Source organism: Anomaloglossus baeobatrachus, chromosome 2, assembly GCF_048569485.1.
Source record: "Anomaloglossus baeobatrachus isolate aAnoBae1 chromosome 2, aAnoBae1.hap1, whole genome shotgun sequence".
NCBI classification, from domain to species: domain Eukaryota; kingdom Metazoa; phylum Chordata; class Amphibia; order Anura; family Aromobatidae; genus Anomaloglossus; species Anomaloglossus baeobatrachus.
Window position 1 is genome coordinate 41,870,216 of NC_134354.1, and position 15,739 is coordinate 41,885,954.

The following is a 15,739-nucleotide window of genomic DNA, read 5'->3' on the forward strand; positions in this document are numbered from 1 at the left end:
TTTACGGTAAGTAAACAAAATTCTCTTTTTTTTAAATATGAGTATCTGAGGAAAGAGTCTGAATACTCATGACCATGTGATATTTCAGTTTTTCTTGTTTAATAAATTTGCAAAAATTTCTACATTTGTTTTTTTTTCTGACAAGATGAGGTGCAGAGTGTACATTAATGAGAAAAAAAAAGTGAATTTTTTTTTTGAATTTACCAAATAGCTGCAATGAAACAGAGAAATTTAAAGGGGTCTGAAGACTTTCCGTATCTACTGTATGTGTAGAATCAGCATGATAGTGCTATACTGGCACGGTCTTCAGTTTATATAGGAAAATCCTGGTGATTGGTTAACTTCTCTTGATTTAAAGTGAACCATAGTCTCGTCCCAGACTGATCAGAGCCTTTTTGTCTGTAAATGTATATTGGCTCAGGCTCTCTGACTGCATAGTTCAGAGAAAAATTATACAATCCGATTAAACTTGCGACCAATGAGAGAGCAGCCATCTCCACCAATCCTGTAAGAGAACTCAGCGATATAAAAAGGTCTTGTTCTTCCACCAGAGTTAGACACTACATGACCCAAACTAAAGAGCTTCGTTTCCGGCTGGGGGAATCACTGAACCGCTTCACTGAAGGAGGATTCTACAACATCTCAGTTGAGGAAGTTCGGTTCCTACTGAGGAAACACAGAACTGCTTCACTTAGAAATCCTGTAGAATATCCGGTTTAGGATCCACAGTTCCAGTTGAAGGTTCACAGAACTGCTTCTTAAGCTTGCTGCTATCTCTTCTCAATTCCCGGCAAAAGCAGGGTGCTGCGGGACTGGGATAGTTGGCCCTGGAAGTCCTGAAGTCACAAAGACTCTAATTCCTGGCGGGCCAGCAGAAGAGTGAGGGTCTCTTGCCTGTACCCTCTTGTGTTCTTGCTGGAAATGTACGATATGATTTTGCCTGTTGGTGAACAAGTAACGTCTTACCAATGTGTGGTTCCCTCACCCTGTCTGATCTGATTAGTGTTCTGCCCATGGGGAAGGAGCATTAGTGGGATGAGCCCTGGTCCATGTAGTCTTTATAAAGACAGCCGGGCCACCAGTGGACGAGAGCACCCACTGACCCTCGTGTCTCCACAAACATCCCTTCATTTCGACCCATTTTTGAGGTCTCCGTTACCGTCAGGTCTTGTCATAGTCACTCAGCTGTTGAGTATTAGATAGATAGGTCTTACCACAGCTGTAGCCCAATACCAGGTACCGGTCTGAGGATAAATGGGTGTCTTTTTTTTTTTTACTATATTGTAAAACAGAACTGACATCCATATAGTGTAAAATCACAAAATCTTATTCTTTTTAGAAATGTATTTAAAACCACATGGACACAAGTTGGTTCATATGATGGCAGTGAGCAACGTGTTTCGGGCAAAGGCAGACACCTGTGCCAGAAAGCAGTCAGACATTGCCATCACGTCAACCAACTTTTGTACATGTGCTTTTAATTAATTTGTTTTTTTTTTTGCTTATTAATATGTATCAGTGGTTATTTGTGCAGTTGTATCCATTTCGAGTCCTCATTCGATATTGTACCCTGTGTTTGGGCATTACAGCCAGTGTGAACCTGGGTCAATCCAAGAATAAGACAAAACACAACTCTTAATTACTTCACTAATAGTTTTAATAAACTCTTATCCCTCCCCCGCACCAAAACATGAAATTCGTACACCACAGAAGAGGCGATATAAAGGTCTGATATGTCTAGAAGTTGCAGTACGGCTGCCTTGGCATTTTCCTGAAGATGCCCATGTGGCATAGTGCATGTCTCTTGGGAGCAGATACCAATACATGACATATGAATGGTTTATGAACCCACGAGAAAAAAAAAAAACCCTAAAAACTTACGGGGCAATGAAAAAGTGCAAATACAGTGTTACCCATAACAGCCTGATCTTATCTGACCATCACAGTAACCACTAGTTTCCTACCCGCAATTAAAAAAACAAAAACAAAAAACTCCCCCTCGTTCCTATCACATTTGGCCGTACCACGATGGCTGCCGGGGACACCGAACACCTGGGAAAAAATAAACCAAGACAGCAGAACTGGAACTTTAACAAAGAAACATAAAAATACTTTTAAAAGGTAAAAGCCTAAAATTGGCAACAAATACATGCTCAACTTAACTCAAAATAATTCCCTTAATGTGTGTGACTGGAGGAGAAACAAAAACAATGAAAAATAATATTAAACGCTGTGCCTAATAAATAATCACTAAAATATTCATGTATGAAATGTAAACTCTGACGTATCGGAAACTTTCCTATAAGGTTTCAAAATACATTTATATTACAGTGGTCCGTAGGAATGCCCCCCGCAACCCGTCTACTCCTATATAACACAGGCAGGTCACCCCCTGGCTCCTCTTACGTTGGGAGCCGCGAGGAACCCCAAGTTAAGAAGTTTTCATGTCGTACGATTTGTGCAGCGGTCTACGGCCTGTGGCCTTTCCAGAGTTTGTGAAACTACAACTTCCAATATGGTTTCTGAACCTACTGGGAGTTGTGGTTGTAGTTTGACAACAGCTGGAGAAGCCACGACACGCAGAGAACCAGCTTAGTGCAATGCCGGTGTCCTCCATCCTCGACACATTCACCGCACTATGGCCTCAAGGCGGCTAAAACATGGGATTGCCATAGTGGCATACGTACCGTAATAATACACACGTACCATAGTAACCGGCAATAAATTACGCTTCAGACTCTACGGCAGTTTTCAGTAGTCTCATCAGTAGGCACTGCCAGGATCAAGGAGTCATTGTGACTAAGCATCCTAAGCAATGGCACCACAACGATAACGAAAAAAAATCCATTCCAACTTTTATAATAAAGGGATAGTCTAAGATTAGAAAAACTAGGCTGTATATGCACAAAAAGTGGTGCTGTTAATGGAATTCTTTTTTTTTTGCCTAATTTCATAATCCCTTTAACACATTCACAAGTGGAAACTTTCCGACTATTTGTCGCTGGCAGCCATTTTTGAGGATTACGAGAGAGGATCCAGCTCTGCCATCCTATTTAGCGATGGCCAACTATAATTTTTCACATTTCTAATAGGTCATTTAATATTAAAAGAGAAAAATATATTACACAACCATTGTTAAAACAGCAATCGGGACTTGTCTCTAAATCTGTCACTTCTCCGGAGTGCTCAAAATGGCCGACGGCATCAAGAAAAATATACAATATCCATACAAAACACGACAATCAATACAGGATATTTTGGCAGTGGGATAGGTAGGCTGACCAAAGTGGTGAGATGGGGCCCATTTAACACTATAAGGGAAAATGTTTTGCAATCCCTAATGGATTAATAATGATCTACAGTGTGTCCACCCATATCCTGTCCAACGCTATTAACTTGAGAACGGCGGCAGCTATAGGCATAGAAGTGGTGTCTAGGTTTAGTAAAGCAGCCATGAGCTACGCAATGAAACCATCTATAGGGCCACCTGATGGAAAATAACGGAGTTAGCATTTTTATCTCGAAAACGGAACGAGGTAGAGAAAAAAAAAAGTGAATTACAAAGTTGTAGGCATCATCAATTCAATACGAATCGACCCCTTGCATACAGAAATGCTATGATATGAAACCCATGACCCCCCCCCCCCAAAAAAAACATTGGATGCTGGACACGCATATGGTGCTTTTTTAGCTTTGATGCTCAAAGTGTCCCCCGTCAGCTGCAATGCACATCTGGACTCTGCACAGCATACTGTATCTTGCTGCACGTTGTGCAATATGGTTGGTGACACGTTTGCACAAGCATCTGTGATACGTCGTCGTAGGTCCTGCAATGTTGGTGGAGGGGTCGCATACACCTGCTGTTTGATGTGACCTCACAGAAAGAAGTCCAATGGGGTCAGGTCAGGTGAGCGGAGGCCACTCCACACAGCCACCATACCCAATGACTTGTAGGAAGGTCTCCATGAGGTATCGCTTCACGTCAGTGAGTTTTACACGTTCTAATCATAGCATTTCTGTATGCAAGGTGTCGATTCGTATTGAATTGATGATGCCCTACAACTTTGTAATTCACTTTTTTCTCTATCTCGTTCCGTTTTCAAGATAAAAATGCTAACTCCATTGTTTTCCACCAGGTGGCGCTATAGGTGGTTTCATTACGTAACGCATGACTACTTTACTATACCTAGACATCACTTCTATGCCTATAGCTGCCGCCGTTCTCAAGTTAATGGCGGTGGACAGGATATGAGTGGACACACTGTATATGAATGGTCCACACAATTATATGCTGGGAATGGATTAGAAACAATGCTACAGTAACAGAAAAAAAAAAATTCTAGGCAGGTAAGAAAGCTTATATTAAGCGAGTGCTCAGGATTAGAAAAACATGGCTGCTTATACTATAGGTTTTGTGTGATATTGCAGCCGTGCTTTATTCATTTCTATAAGGCTGGGGCTGAAGGTCCACTTTTGGCTGCAGAAGAGGTCGTGTAACCAAAGATCGGAGGTATCCGCTTAGTGACAGTGAACAGGAACGCAAGCAGGTACCGGACAAGCAAGCTACAAAAAGTCAATTATTCGGATCTTATCTTATTTCTCGCGGTACCTTTTGAGTCGTAATGACACTCCACTATGGAGTAATCTTTGGCCCCAGGACCTGTGTTGTGGTCACAGTTGCATGTAGCCACAGACAGGCATATTTCATGGTGCGTGTACAAACAGCAATGCCGCTACTGTCCACAAGTCTCTTGACTTAAACATACAGTGTCATATATGGCTACCATGTTTCCCCGAAAATAATACACTATCATTTTTTTTGCCCTGGTAAAAAAGTGCTTATTTTCAGGGTAGGGTCTATTTCTGGAGAAACACTGGTTGGGGGTAAGTTTACCCTCCCCCAAAAAAACAGACACCCCCCAGGAGAATCATAATTACCAGACCTCAGACATCTGTGTAGCTCCCAGGTAATTCTGCGAGCCACAGCGCCTGCTCTCAGGAGGTCCTTGTGTGCTCCACAGCGCACACACACACACACACACACACACACACACCTAGTGGTACTGTACTGCTTCTGGCGGGCAGCACACTGTCCTTGTGTGCTCCACAGCGCACACACACACACACCTGGTGGTACTGTACTGCTTCTGGCGGGCAGAACTGTCCTTGTGTGCTCCACAGCGCGCGCGCGCACACACACACACACACACACACACACACACACACACACACACACACACACACACACACACACGGTGGTACTGTAATGCTTCTGGCGGGCAGCGCTGTCGAAGGCAAGGACCTGAGGTGGAACGCATTAATGCCTTCCACTGCAGGTCCTCGCGTTCCACTGCATCCCAGGTTCCTAGGGCAGTACGGTATAACTGTGTGCAGCCGCCCATTCAGTGTCTGGTAAGTATGATCACAGGGTCCTCTGTCTTCTTACTTTTGGGGGTGTCTACTGTCTATAATGAAGTGTCCTGCTGTATTCTTTAACTTTTTAGCTGTACGGACACTTCATTATTGAACTGCAACTAGAGCTTATTTTCGAGGTAGGGCTCAAAAAAGCCCAAAAATTCCTGCTAGGGCTTATTTTGGGGGTAGGGGTAGGGCTTATATTTGGGGAAACACGGTATGAGGCCACACGTTCAGGTCCTAAGACACATGGTCATTAGAAAGCATTATGCCCTGTATACAGACCATCAATTTTGCCCATGGGGACCCAGCCTTAAGCAGAGCTACAATACCAGACACAACCATGACCAGGATCACACTATTTTCGGCCACATATACTCTGAAAAGAAACCAGTGACAAAGTCAAAAGTTAAAGAATGCTTACATTAAAAACAGCAAAAAAAAAAAAAAAAAGGGTCTCAAGTAATCAAAATAATAGGGGGACACAGGCTGCTACAGATTGTAGTCTCCAGATAAATATTATAGTTTTGAACAGTGCACTAAATATATTGGGGAATAAGGAGAAAAACACTGCCAACACTAAAAAGAGATAATAAAAGTAAAAATATTACTATCCAGTAAGGCAACCAAAAGACGAGCATCACGCCAACAGCGTAGCAGTGTTAAACACTTAAAAGGAAGCCCCCTGAGGACGCTGTTATGAAACATGTGTCGGGGTGAGGGTACACAGCCGCTTGGATCTTCAACACTGCCACCACTGAGTTAAGGTAAAAAAACACTATCTTTATAAACATGTTATGGTAGTCTGTCTTGTTGCGACACTAGTACTATACGGACTCTTTGTGACATTGAACCTTTTCTCCCGTTGGCTACCTTTTAAGTGATTAACACTGCTGCACTGTTGGCGTGGTACTCCTCTTTTTGTTGCCTCACTGGATAGTAATATTTTTACTTTTATTATTTTTTTTTTTAGTGTTGCCAGTCTTTTTGTCATTATTTACTAATATATTTAGTGCATTGTTCACAACTATATTTATTTGGAGACTATAATCTGTAGCGGTTTGTGTCCCTATTATTTTGATTACTTGAGGCACTTTTATGCTGTTTTAAATTACCATATTTTTCAGAATATAGGACACACTTTTCCTCCCAAAAATTTGGGAAGAAAATGAGGGGTGTGTCTTCTTAAAATCCGAATGTAGCTTACCGGGGGGGGGGAGGGGTTGGTTTAGTGGAGAGGGGTCACACTGGAGCCAGGACAATGCTGTGCTGCTCTGTGTGGCAGCCGGCGCTGCCCGGCATGGCTCTCTGCGGCGGCCGGCGCTGTCCGGCGAAGCGCTGCTGTGTGCTAGTGCTCAAGATGTCAGCGGTTAGTTCTTCATATAATGGCGCCCAGAGTCGGACCGTGCGCAGATGGAGTTCTCATCTGCGCAAGTGCCGACTCTGGCCACCATTTCTTTGAAGCCCGCACCGCCGACATCTTCAGAATGGCCAGTGCCCGTAGTGAGCACCATCACATAGCAGCGGTGGCCACCGCATCACACAGCAGCGCAGTGAGCATCTGGGCCCCCCCCCCGCTCGCAACATCGACCTGCTCTCCATCACCGCCGCTGCCTCCTGTGACCCCCGCTCCACCGCTGCTGCCCCACTTCGGTAAGACACCACCGGCTTATATAACGGAACCCAGATTTTTAATTTTTTACCTTTTTTAGCTCTAAATTTGGGTTGCGTCTTATAATTCTGTGCGTCTTAATAAACGAAAATTACGGTATATTTAATAAACGTATTGTTCTAGATTTTGACTTTGTCGCTAGTTTCTTTCCAGCATAAATGCGGCTGAAAACAGTGTGATTCATTCTATTCAGTGCGGTCTGTGATACTTGTGACTATTGTGTGATACACCCATGACCAGCTCTGACAAACCATCCATGTTTTTGTAAACCCCATCGCTGTAGTCGGAGCAGTAACCTGCCCCATGACCTCTATGCATAAATATACGCTGATTATTCTCAACTGAAAGTGGAATGGAACAGAACATCGGACAGATATTTCCTCAGCACTAAGTACACTAAAGGCAAAGAGGTGGAAAAGTACACAGTAGGCCTCAATCAAGAAAACAGACTGTTGCCCATAGCAACCAATCACAGTGCCTCTTACATTCTCCCAGAGCAGTTTCAGAAATGGAAGCTGAGCAGTGATTGGTTGCTATGGGCAACAATGGCTGTTTTACTTTTTAGCCAGTTTCCTGGGGTCCAGAATGGTAATAATACAGGCACAAGCATAATAAAGGTCCTGATTTCTGAGCCTTGCTGGGATTTGCAGTTCATCTCCTGTAGGGGTATCAGTTAATTAATTTACTGATATCTTAAATGGTACATTCTGTCAAATTGTTAAGTGTTATATTCCGTTCTCTCTCGTTAATATGAATAACCCAGCGATCCTGAGCTGCTTAATGGCCGATCTCATTGTAGTAATAGGAAAGTATGACATTCAGGAGTCTTAGAAAGCTGGGTGCCAACTCTTATGCAAGGTGTTATGGCGGCCATGATGGCTGAATATTTCCTGGACTTAGGTACTGAAGATTATTAATTTTAGAAAAAAACACTTTAGAGGCATTGTAAGATTAGAGAAAAAGAGCTGCTTGTTTCCAGAAATGGCGCCGATGTCCATGGCTTTGCCGGGTATTGTGGTAGTCACATAAATGAGGCTGAACAGCAATAACAGACACGGCCTACGGACATGAGAGGCGCTATTTGCTAAAGAAAGCAGCTATTCTATTCTCTTACTGGGATAAGCTCCCCCCTCCATTGATCCTGGGATTAAAAAGCAGCAGTGCTGATTTCAGCTCTGAAGCCCCTTCACTTTCACAGTTGATTGAGGTGCCAGACATTAGACCCCCCTAAGAAAGAACCCCTTACGCTAAAGTGAGCAAGTACAGCTACCACTTACAAGAGGAATAAAACCTTCTATAAGGTGATCGTACCGTCTACACAGGCTGTTCACGATATTAGTACCAGAATACAAGGAAAAGACTGTCATATAAATAAAACAATTCAATTCACATACATTTACATTAAACACTGGCATTATTTGCTGTATACTTTATATGTAGCTTCAAATAAGCTCCACCATGTCTCTCAGGAGGCTGTACATAGTGGCTAGCATCCAGCTGGAAAGGACTTTCAGGAAGAGCATTCCAAACTGCTGTCAGGTGCCTTCAGCCAATAAGTATCGCTGGGAATGGTTTCCACAGTGTGATTGGCTAAAAGCAAGTGACTGAAAACCCTGCTCCTCCTCCCAAGTCCTTTTCAGCTGGATGCCAGGCACAATATACACTATACTTAGAACATGCTGTGAAGTTGAAATCAGACAAATGGTCAGCACCACAACCTGGATGTTAAAAGAACAATCGGACCAGCGGTCGCAACCAAATCAGATGCCGAGTGGAGTGCAAAAAAATTAAAGGTTGCATCTGACTGGCTACTATATCTGCGCTATTTCCAATATTCTAGGGTGTCCATATTCTGCATTAGTAGAAAAACCCTTTAAATCTCAATGCATGTGCTGCCTACAGTGACCAAACAATCAGACATATTAGCTTTGCCCTGTCACTGTCTTATGTGTAATAAACAGTTATAAAAAAATTAATGATAGGTAGCGCTGTTACCTATAGAAAAGTGAACAATTCATTTCTTACAACCTCCCCCCAAAAAATGAGAAAAAAAAATAGTAACTGAGCAGAACGACTGCGGGTAAATTTCTGATGGGTGGGCTCCGGGCCTTGGTCTCTGGTGCAATTTGGTCATATATCCTCTATTGAAAATTTCAAAAGGAGTGCTTCCTAGCCTTAGTAGAACTACTAATCCCAGCATGGCTCCGTAGCTGCTGGTAGGACTTGCTGGAACTTTTAGTTCTGCATCTCGTAATATAACCTTAATCCAGGGAATGTAACCGTTCCTTCCTTCCGAGCGATGCGGCGGAGTGTTCATCACAGCAAAGGTCGTCCTAAAATCTAAAAGTCGCACATATAAAACACAGACATTTTCTTAGAAAATGGTCGTTCCAATTAAAAATCTATGATGGTAAAACGGAGATGTTAGATCCGGGTTTTGGCGACGATGTACCATCGTGAAAGGCTGGCGGGAGACGCCGACGAGGAGGACACAGGTTGGTGCCTCGCTCCCTAGGTTTCATCGAATAACTGTAAGTCCAGACGGACGACTATCTCCCCCGTGGGGACTTCGTGTAACAGCAGACACTTGGTGACCGGCCCCTTGGAGCCTTGGTCTTTCTTTATATCTGAAACTCGGATTTCTGTCCTGCCCAGAAAATCTAAAATGGCAAAGAAACCAAAATACTATTAATTACAATTCAAAATAATTTCCACTAATAAGTTTATAATTTCAACATAGGTTTATCTGCTACAGCTTTGCCAGTCTTTGATGAGCTCTGTCTGACCGCACCGACACTGCTTAGGGAGAGAGCTGCCAATCAGTGGTGGATGCGAGCTCATGCATATCAAGGACTAGCGTGTGTTCCCAAAAATAAGACACTGTCTTATGTGTGCTACACAGCAGCCCTCCCCTGCTTTTGGCCAACACACACACACACACCCACACACACACACACACACACGCACGCACGCACGCACGCACGCACGCACGCACGCACACACGCACGCACACACTAACATGTGGTGATACCGTACCGATTCCGGCCGACAGTGCTGTGGAATGCAAGGACCTGCTGTGGAACACATTAATGCGTTGCGACGCCGGTCAACAATGCGTTCCGATTCAGGTCCGCAATGCGCTCCCACGCAGATCCCCAATGCGCTCCGACGCAGGTCCCCAAGGCGTTCCGACGCAGGTCCCCATGGTGTTCCGACGCAGGTCCCCATGGCGTTCCGACGCAGGTCCCCATGGCGTTTCGACGCAGGTCATCAATGCGTTCCAACGCAGGCCATCAATGCGTTCCGACACAGGCCATCAATGCGTTCCGTCGCAGGCCATCAATGCGTTCCGTCGCAGGCCATCAATGCGTTCCGTCGCAGGCCATCAATGCTTGCCAACGCAGGCCACCAATGCGTGCCAACGCAGGCCATCAATGCGTGCCAACGCAGGCCATCAATGGGTTCCAGAGTGTCTAGTCAGGGTCCGATGAGTATGGTTATGATGTCTATCTTCTTTCTTTTGGGAATGTCTGCTTTCTATAATGAAGTGTCCTACGATATTCTTTAACTTTTTTTAGCTGCATGGACACCGCAACTAGGGCATATTTTCGGAGTAGGGCTTATATTAAGTTTTACCCTGAAAAGGACAAAGATTCCTTCTATGGCTTATTTTTAGGGAAACACCATATATACCTGGAGCACATCACTGAGAGGACTAAGTTGCAGAAAATAAAGGGACGTTTTATCTATCTACAGCACCCAGTCCAGTAAGTGACTTCTCTGGAATCCGGATCTCTGCTCCTACATTATGCTGCCCTTAGATGGGCAACAAAAAATGGTGACAGATTCCCTTTAAATTTGTAAATGCAACATTTGGCACCAGTATTCATTTGTATTGTAGAAAAAGATATCCGACTTGGAAACAGTCAACAATCTGCAATCATCTAATAACCTTTGCAGTAGCCAATGCAAACATAAACATTATATATATATAAATTACAGAATTTATACTCTGGAGTTAATATTTCTGGGGTAACCACACAAGCCATGGTAAGATCAAAATGTCAATAGGTGGCCTACTTCCCTTTAATTGTATATGGGATGTATATGATGTCCCTTAGAGTACTGACCGTCTGGAGAAAACTGGTCTCTCTCAAACACAGTGATGCAGAGGACATCCTGCTCCAGGTCCTTGATGAAGAACTGACAATTAGAGTTCCACTTGGGGTTCAGGGTGTCCTGTATGGTCTTGGTGATGTGACACTGGGAGCCCATGGTGATCTCACAGTACGGATTACTTTTTCCTGTGTAGTGTAAGAAATAGAAAGGTAAGTCATGGTAAATAGTTTCGGCAGCATCAGAATATCAATATGCATTGTTGATATTCTGGTCCTGAGGAAGAGGTCTTCATACCTCGAAACGTGTAGACATATGGAATAAAAGAGTTATTAATCTATCAACATTTCCACATCTTATTCTGGTGGATTGTGCGGGATTAACCTTTTTCTCCTCCTGCTTTGAAGTCATTTTTGTAAGCAATGATCACAAAGTGTTATGTAATGTATAATTTACCATCCAGCGAGACCTAGCCAGTTCCGGACCTTTTGCCTTACTCAGACACAAACGCAATCTCCCTGCTCGGCTGGGAGAATGTTTTATACTCACCGTGTGATCTGCAAGGTTTTAGTTCGATGCCTTCTACAATATTCACCATCAGTCGGCCGATTCCTGTAGCTCTTTGAGAACGTACTGGAAATCAATAAAAAACAAAAACGTGTCTGCTGCCATCTAGTGTTATAATATTCTGAAAGAAACAGAATTGATATGAAAGGACTGCTCCATCATTTTAGTAAACAAGCTCATTCGCAGTGTTTATCACCACAGGATCCTGCAGCTCAGGGGGCCGAGATTTCCTGTGCACAGCTTGAAGAATATAAGGAAACATCCAGGTCACTTATGTTGTTAGCATTTGGTGTCACTGGCAAGTTGTGAGATTTAAAGGGACCGTCTGTATTTCGGAAAATCAGCATGGGGTATAATGTAGAGGTCTTACCTAGATATGCCTTCTCCCGCTTCCTCTTCTCGGTCTCTATGTACAACTCCGACGCAGCTTTAATTTTCTGCACCCACGCCGTCCTGGAGAAAAGCAGAACCATCAGCGAGAACACATACAGCAACCATTCACGACTATGGATGTATTGGGTCTTGATACCCAAAAAAGCAACATTTCCCTTTTTAGAACAATCCATTTTATAAATCTACTAGCTGTACTACCCGGCTTCGCCCCGGTTAATAACTGTTGTTAACAAAATAGAATGTATTAACATTCCCGGGATAGTAACTGTCTCTCTGTTTCTCTCCCATTCTCTGTCTAGATCTCTCTGTCTCTCTCTCTCTTTGTCTGTCTGTCTGTCACTTTCCCTGTCTTTCTCTTTCCCTCTGTCTCTTTCCCTGTGTCTGTCCCTGTGTCTGTCTCTTTGTCTGTCTCTTTGTCTGTCTCTTACCCTGTCTGTCTCTTTCCCTTTCTTTCCCTGTCTCTTTCCCTTTCTTTCCCTGTCTCTTTCCCTTTCTTTCCCTGTCTGTCTCTTTCCCTGTGTCTGTCTCTTTGTCTGTGTCTGTCTCTTTGTGTCTGTCTCTTACTCCGGCTATGTCTGTTTCTTACCCTGTCTGTGTCTGCCTCTTTCCCTGTCTGTGTCTGTCTCTTCCCCTGGCTGCATTGTGACACGCCAACATTCCATATAAGGGCGTGGCTGCGCATTCTTCTGAAGTTCTGGCTGCACTGTGGCTCCCAGCTCCATTCACTTTAATGGAGGCAGGTTTTTTGGTGAATAACTAAAGCGCAGGGTTAAAATTTCCCCTCAAAACATAGCCTATGACGCTCTCGGGGGTCCAGAAGTGTGAGTGTGCAAAACTTTGTGGTTGTAGCTGCGACGGTGCAGATGCCAATCCCGGACATACACACATACATACATACATACATACATACACACACACACACACACACACACATTCAGCTTTATATATTAAACTTGTTTTATTGTTGTAAGTAAAAATTACACAGATTTAAAAAAAAAAAAAAAAAAAAGATCAGGAAAATTTTGTTTTTCCTTTTTATTATTTTTTAATGTACTTTGTTTATAATATTTTCCCCAAAAAGTAATTATCTAATTCTCCCGTGCATAGTGATGTCATATTTTAGAATTATTTTTTTTTATTTTATGATTTCTTTTTTCAAAGGATCTATTTAAAATTCTGAAAAACTATAGAAAGTCGAGGTCTTCCATTTTACGTTTTTATCGGATCTATACAAAATAAAAAAGCGATTCTGGTCAACAAAACAGGACATCAACATACAAAAAACAATAAAGAAAAAATGGGTCCATCCACTGTCAGACTTAAAAATCTAAAACAGAAGGTGGATGAGAAAAACTGAAGGCAAGATGATAAAGGGGTTATATAGGACTACAATTTGCTTCAATGAGAGCTGAGGTGCAGTACCCAGTTATGGCCACTATGCGGTGTACTAAGCCAGGGTGTTTCAGCTCTGTATGCGGTGCACATCTGCCGACTAGGGCGCGCGATCGGAGAGGAGGCGCGCGATCGGAGAGGGGGCGCGCGATCGGAGAGGGGGCGCGCGATCGGAGACGGGGCGCGCGATCGGAGACGGGGCGCGCGATCGGAGACGGGGCGCGCGATCGGAGACGGGGCGCGCGATCGGAGACGGGGCGCGCGATCGGAGAGGGGGCGCGCGATCGGAGAGGGGGCGCGCGATCGGAGAGGGGGCGCGGAGAGCGAGAGCCGAGAGCGAGAGGGTTCAATGTTGCAAAATTTGCACCAAAAGTTCAGATTACATGAAATGACGCAACAAAGGAGGCAACTTGAGCACATTGACTCATAAATTAATAATAATGAATAAAATAAATAATAAAGAAAAACAGGCAAGTGATTAATTGACTGCAGAAATCTGGAAAACAAAAAATTGGTGAACATAAAAAAAAAAACAACAAAAACACAAAAGCACATAACAGAAGCAAATAACTTGGTACAAATCAAAAAGTGGCCAAAAACACACCAAAAAATAGACAAAGAAAAAGGCAGAAATCCAATAATGAGTGTGGCCCAGAATTCTTACCGCTCATTGATGCTCTCCGCACGGAGCGTGTACACACGATCAATGTGAGAGATGTGGAAGATCGGCTCGTCCCCTGAGGGGTCTGTGGGCAGCTTCACCAGGACTTCATTCAGGAATATTGGCTGCAGGAAGAAGATTGATATTAGGTTCAACATTTGGAGAAGTTCTCCTAAAAATCTGATAGTAATAGAGCTCAAGATAGGGAACAATATGATGTGCGGCTGCCACGAGGCTGGGAATGCAAATCGACTGCTTGTACAAGTGTTGTGTTGCACCAATGTACACTTTTGCGGCCACCTTGCATTGTACCAGAAGGAAAAAAAAATGAAAAGGGTTATTCCCATCTTCATAGGTAGATATCACATAGCACTTCTGAAGGGAAGCACTTTTGCAATTTATCACTTATTATAATTTACAGTTGTTCTTGAAATATTAACACCTTTTTTTTTTTTTTTTGTACAGCTCATTGCCTTAGAGACTGACCACTGCTGCTGACTATATTTTACACATGCCATTGCACTTGGCCATGATTAGGAGGTAACGGCGCGTTCCAGCAATCCTGGCCAGCTGCAAAAATAAGCTTGGTAGAAAATAACTTGTAAGCACTGAGCATGTTCTGTGCAGCGGTGGTCGGTCTCCAAGGCAATTGACTGTAAACAAAAGAAAAAAACATGAATATCTAAAGAATTGCTGAAAATTTTAATAAGTTTAAAATTGCAAAATGTACTATGTGACAATACCCATTAATGAAGAGGGCACAAACCCTTTAAATAACGTTCAAAACATTAAAGAATAGAGTCTGCAGAGCTAAGTAAAACAGTCATGAGTGTGTCACGTGTAACAGTCATGTGGTTTATGGCAGTAGAAGGTCACATGGTTTGGCTGTGCAGAATGCTCCCTGACTCTCCATTGTTCCTGCTGTCAGTATACATTGGTATAGGTAACTTTCCTGTTGGATTCATCTCTTTCCCTTTCAGACCCAGCAGGAGCTCGACTTCCACCCAGCTGATGATTGTCAGTATTTCCTTGGTGCTTAAATACTCCTTCCTTCCCTTGGACTGGTGTAATTTTCAGTTCCTTCAAGCCCAGGTTGCAAGCAGGTGGCTTGTACGCCTCAGTGGTATCGTTGCTGAAAGGTCTGCTGAGCGTCTACCCGACTCATCTAATGATAAATAGTACATGCTTCTCCACCTGTGTGTCCCCTTGTGTCTTCTATAGTTATTTAGTGAGGTTAACAAAGACTTTATAGTATCCTTTAAGTATTTAGGGCCCAGCACTATGGATACTTAGGGTCAGGTATCCAGCTCGGTGCATATGTGAAGAACCTATCTAGTGTGGTGAAGGACTCCAGGGACCAGCAGTAGGTTCGGTCAGGGGTCACCATCATCCCTCTCCCTAGACACAGGGTTTCCCTTCCCATTCGCCATGCGCTTGGTACTTCCCCGTAACTAGCGTGACAAAAACAAGTTTTATTTGGCAATTACCCCAGTACATTGGAAATATTAGCTTGTAAAGTAATT

The 15,739-nt window shown here is 43.4% G+C and overlaps 1 protein-coding gene across 1 annotated transcript in view; it reads right to left on the reverse strand.

The window, feature by feature from the left end:
* Nucleotides 1-6,491: 6,491 nt before the first annotated feature.
* Nucleotides 6,492-15,739, reverse strand: part of ITSN1 (intersectin 1) — a 287,902-nt gene continuing 278,654 nt past the window's right edge. Inside the window, exons 35-39 of the mRNA XM_075335003.1 lie at nucleotides 14,220-14,341; nucleotides 12,141-12,223; nucleotides 11,753-11,836; nucleotides 11,218-11,391; nucleotides 6,492-9,747 (exon numbers count right to left, since the gene is read on the reverse strand). Coding sequence (XP_075191118.1) covers nucleotides 9,599-9,747; nucleotides 11,218-11,391; nucleotides 11,753-11,836; nucleotides 12,141-12,223; nucleotides 14,220-14,341 — 612 coding nt within the window. The 3' untranslated portion in view covers nucleotides 6,492-9,598. The remainder of the gene's footprint in view (nucleotides 9,748-11,217; nucleotides 11,392-11,752; nucleotides 11,837-12,140; nucleotides 12,224-14,219; nucleotides 14,342-15,739) is intronic.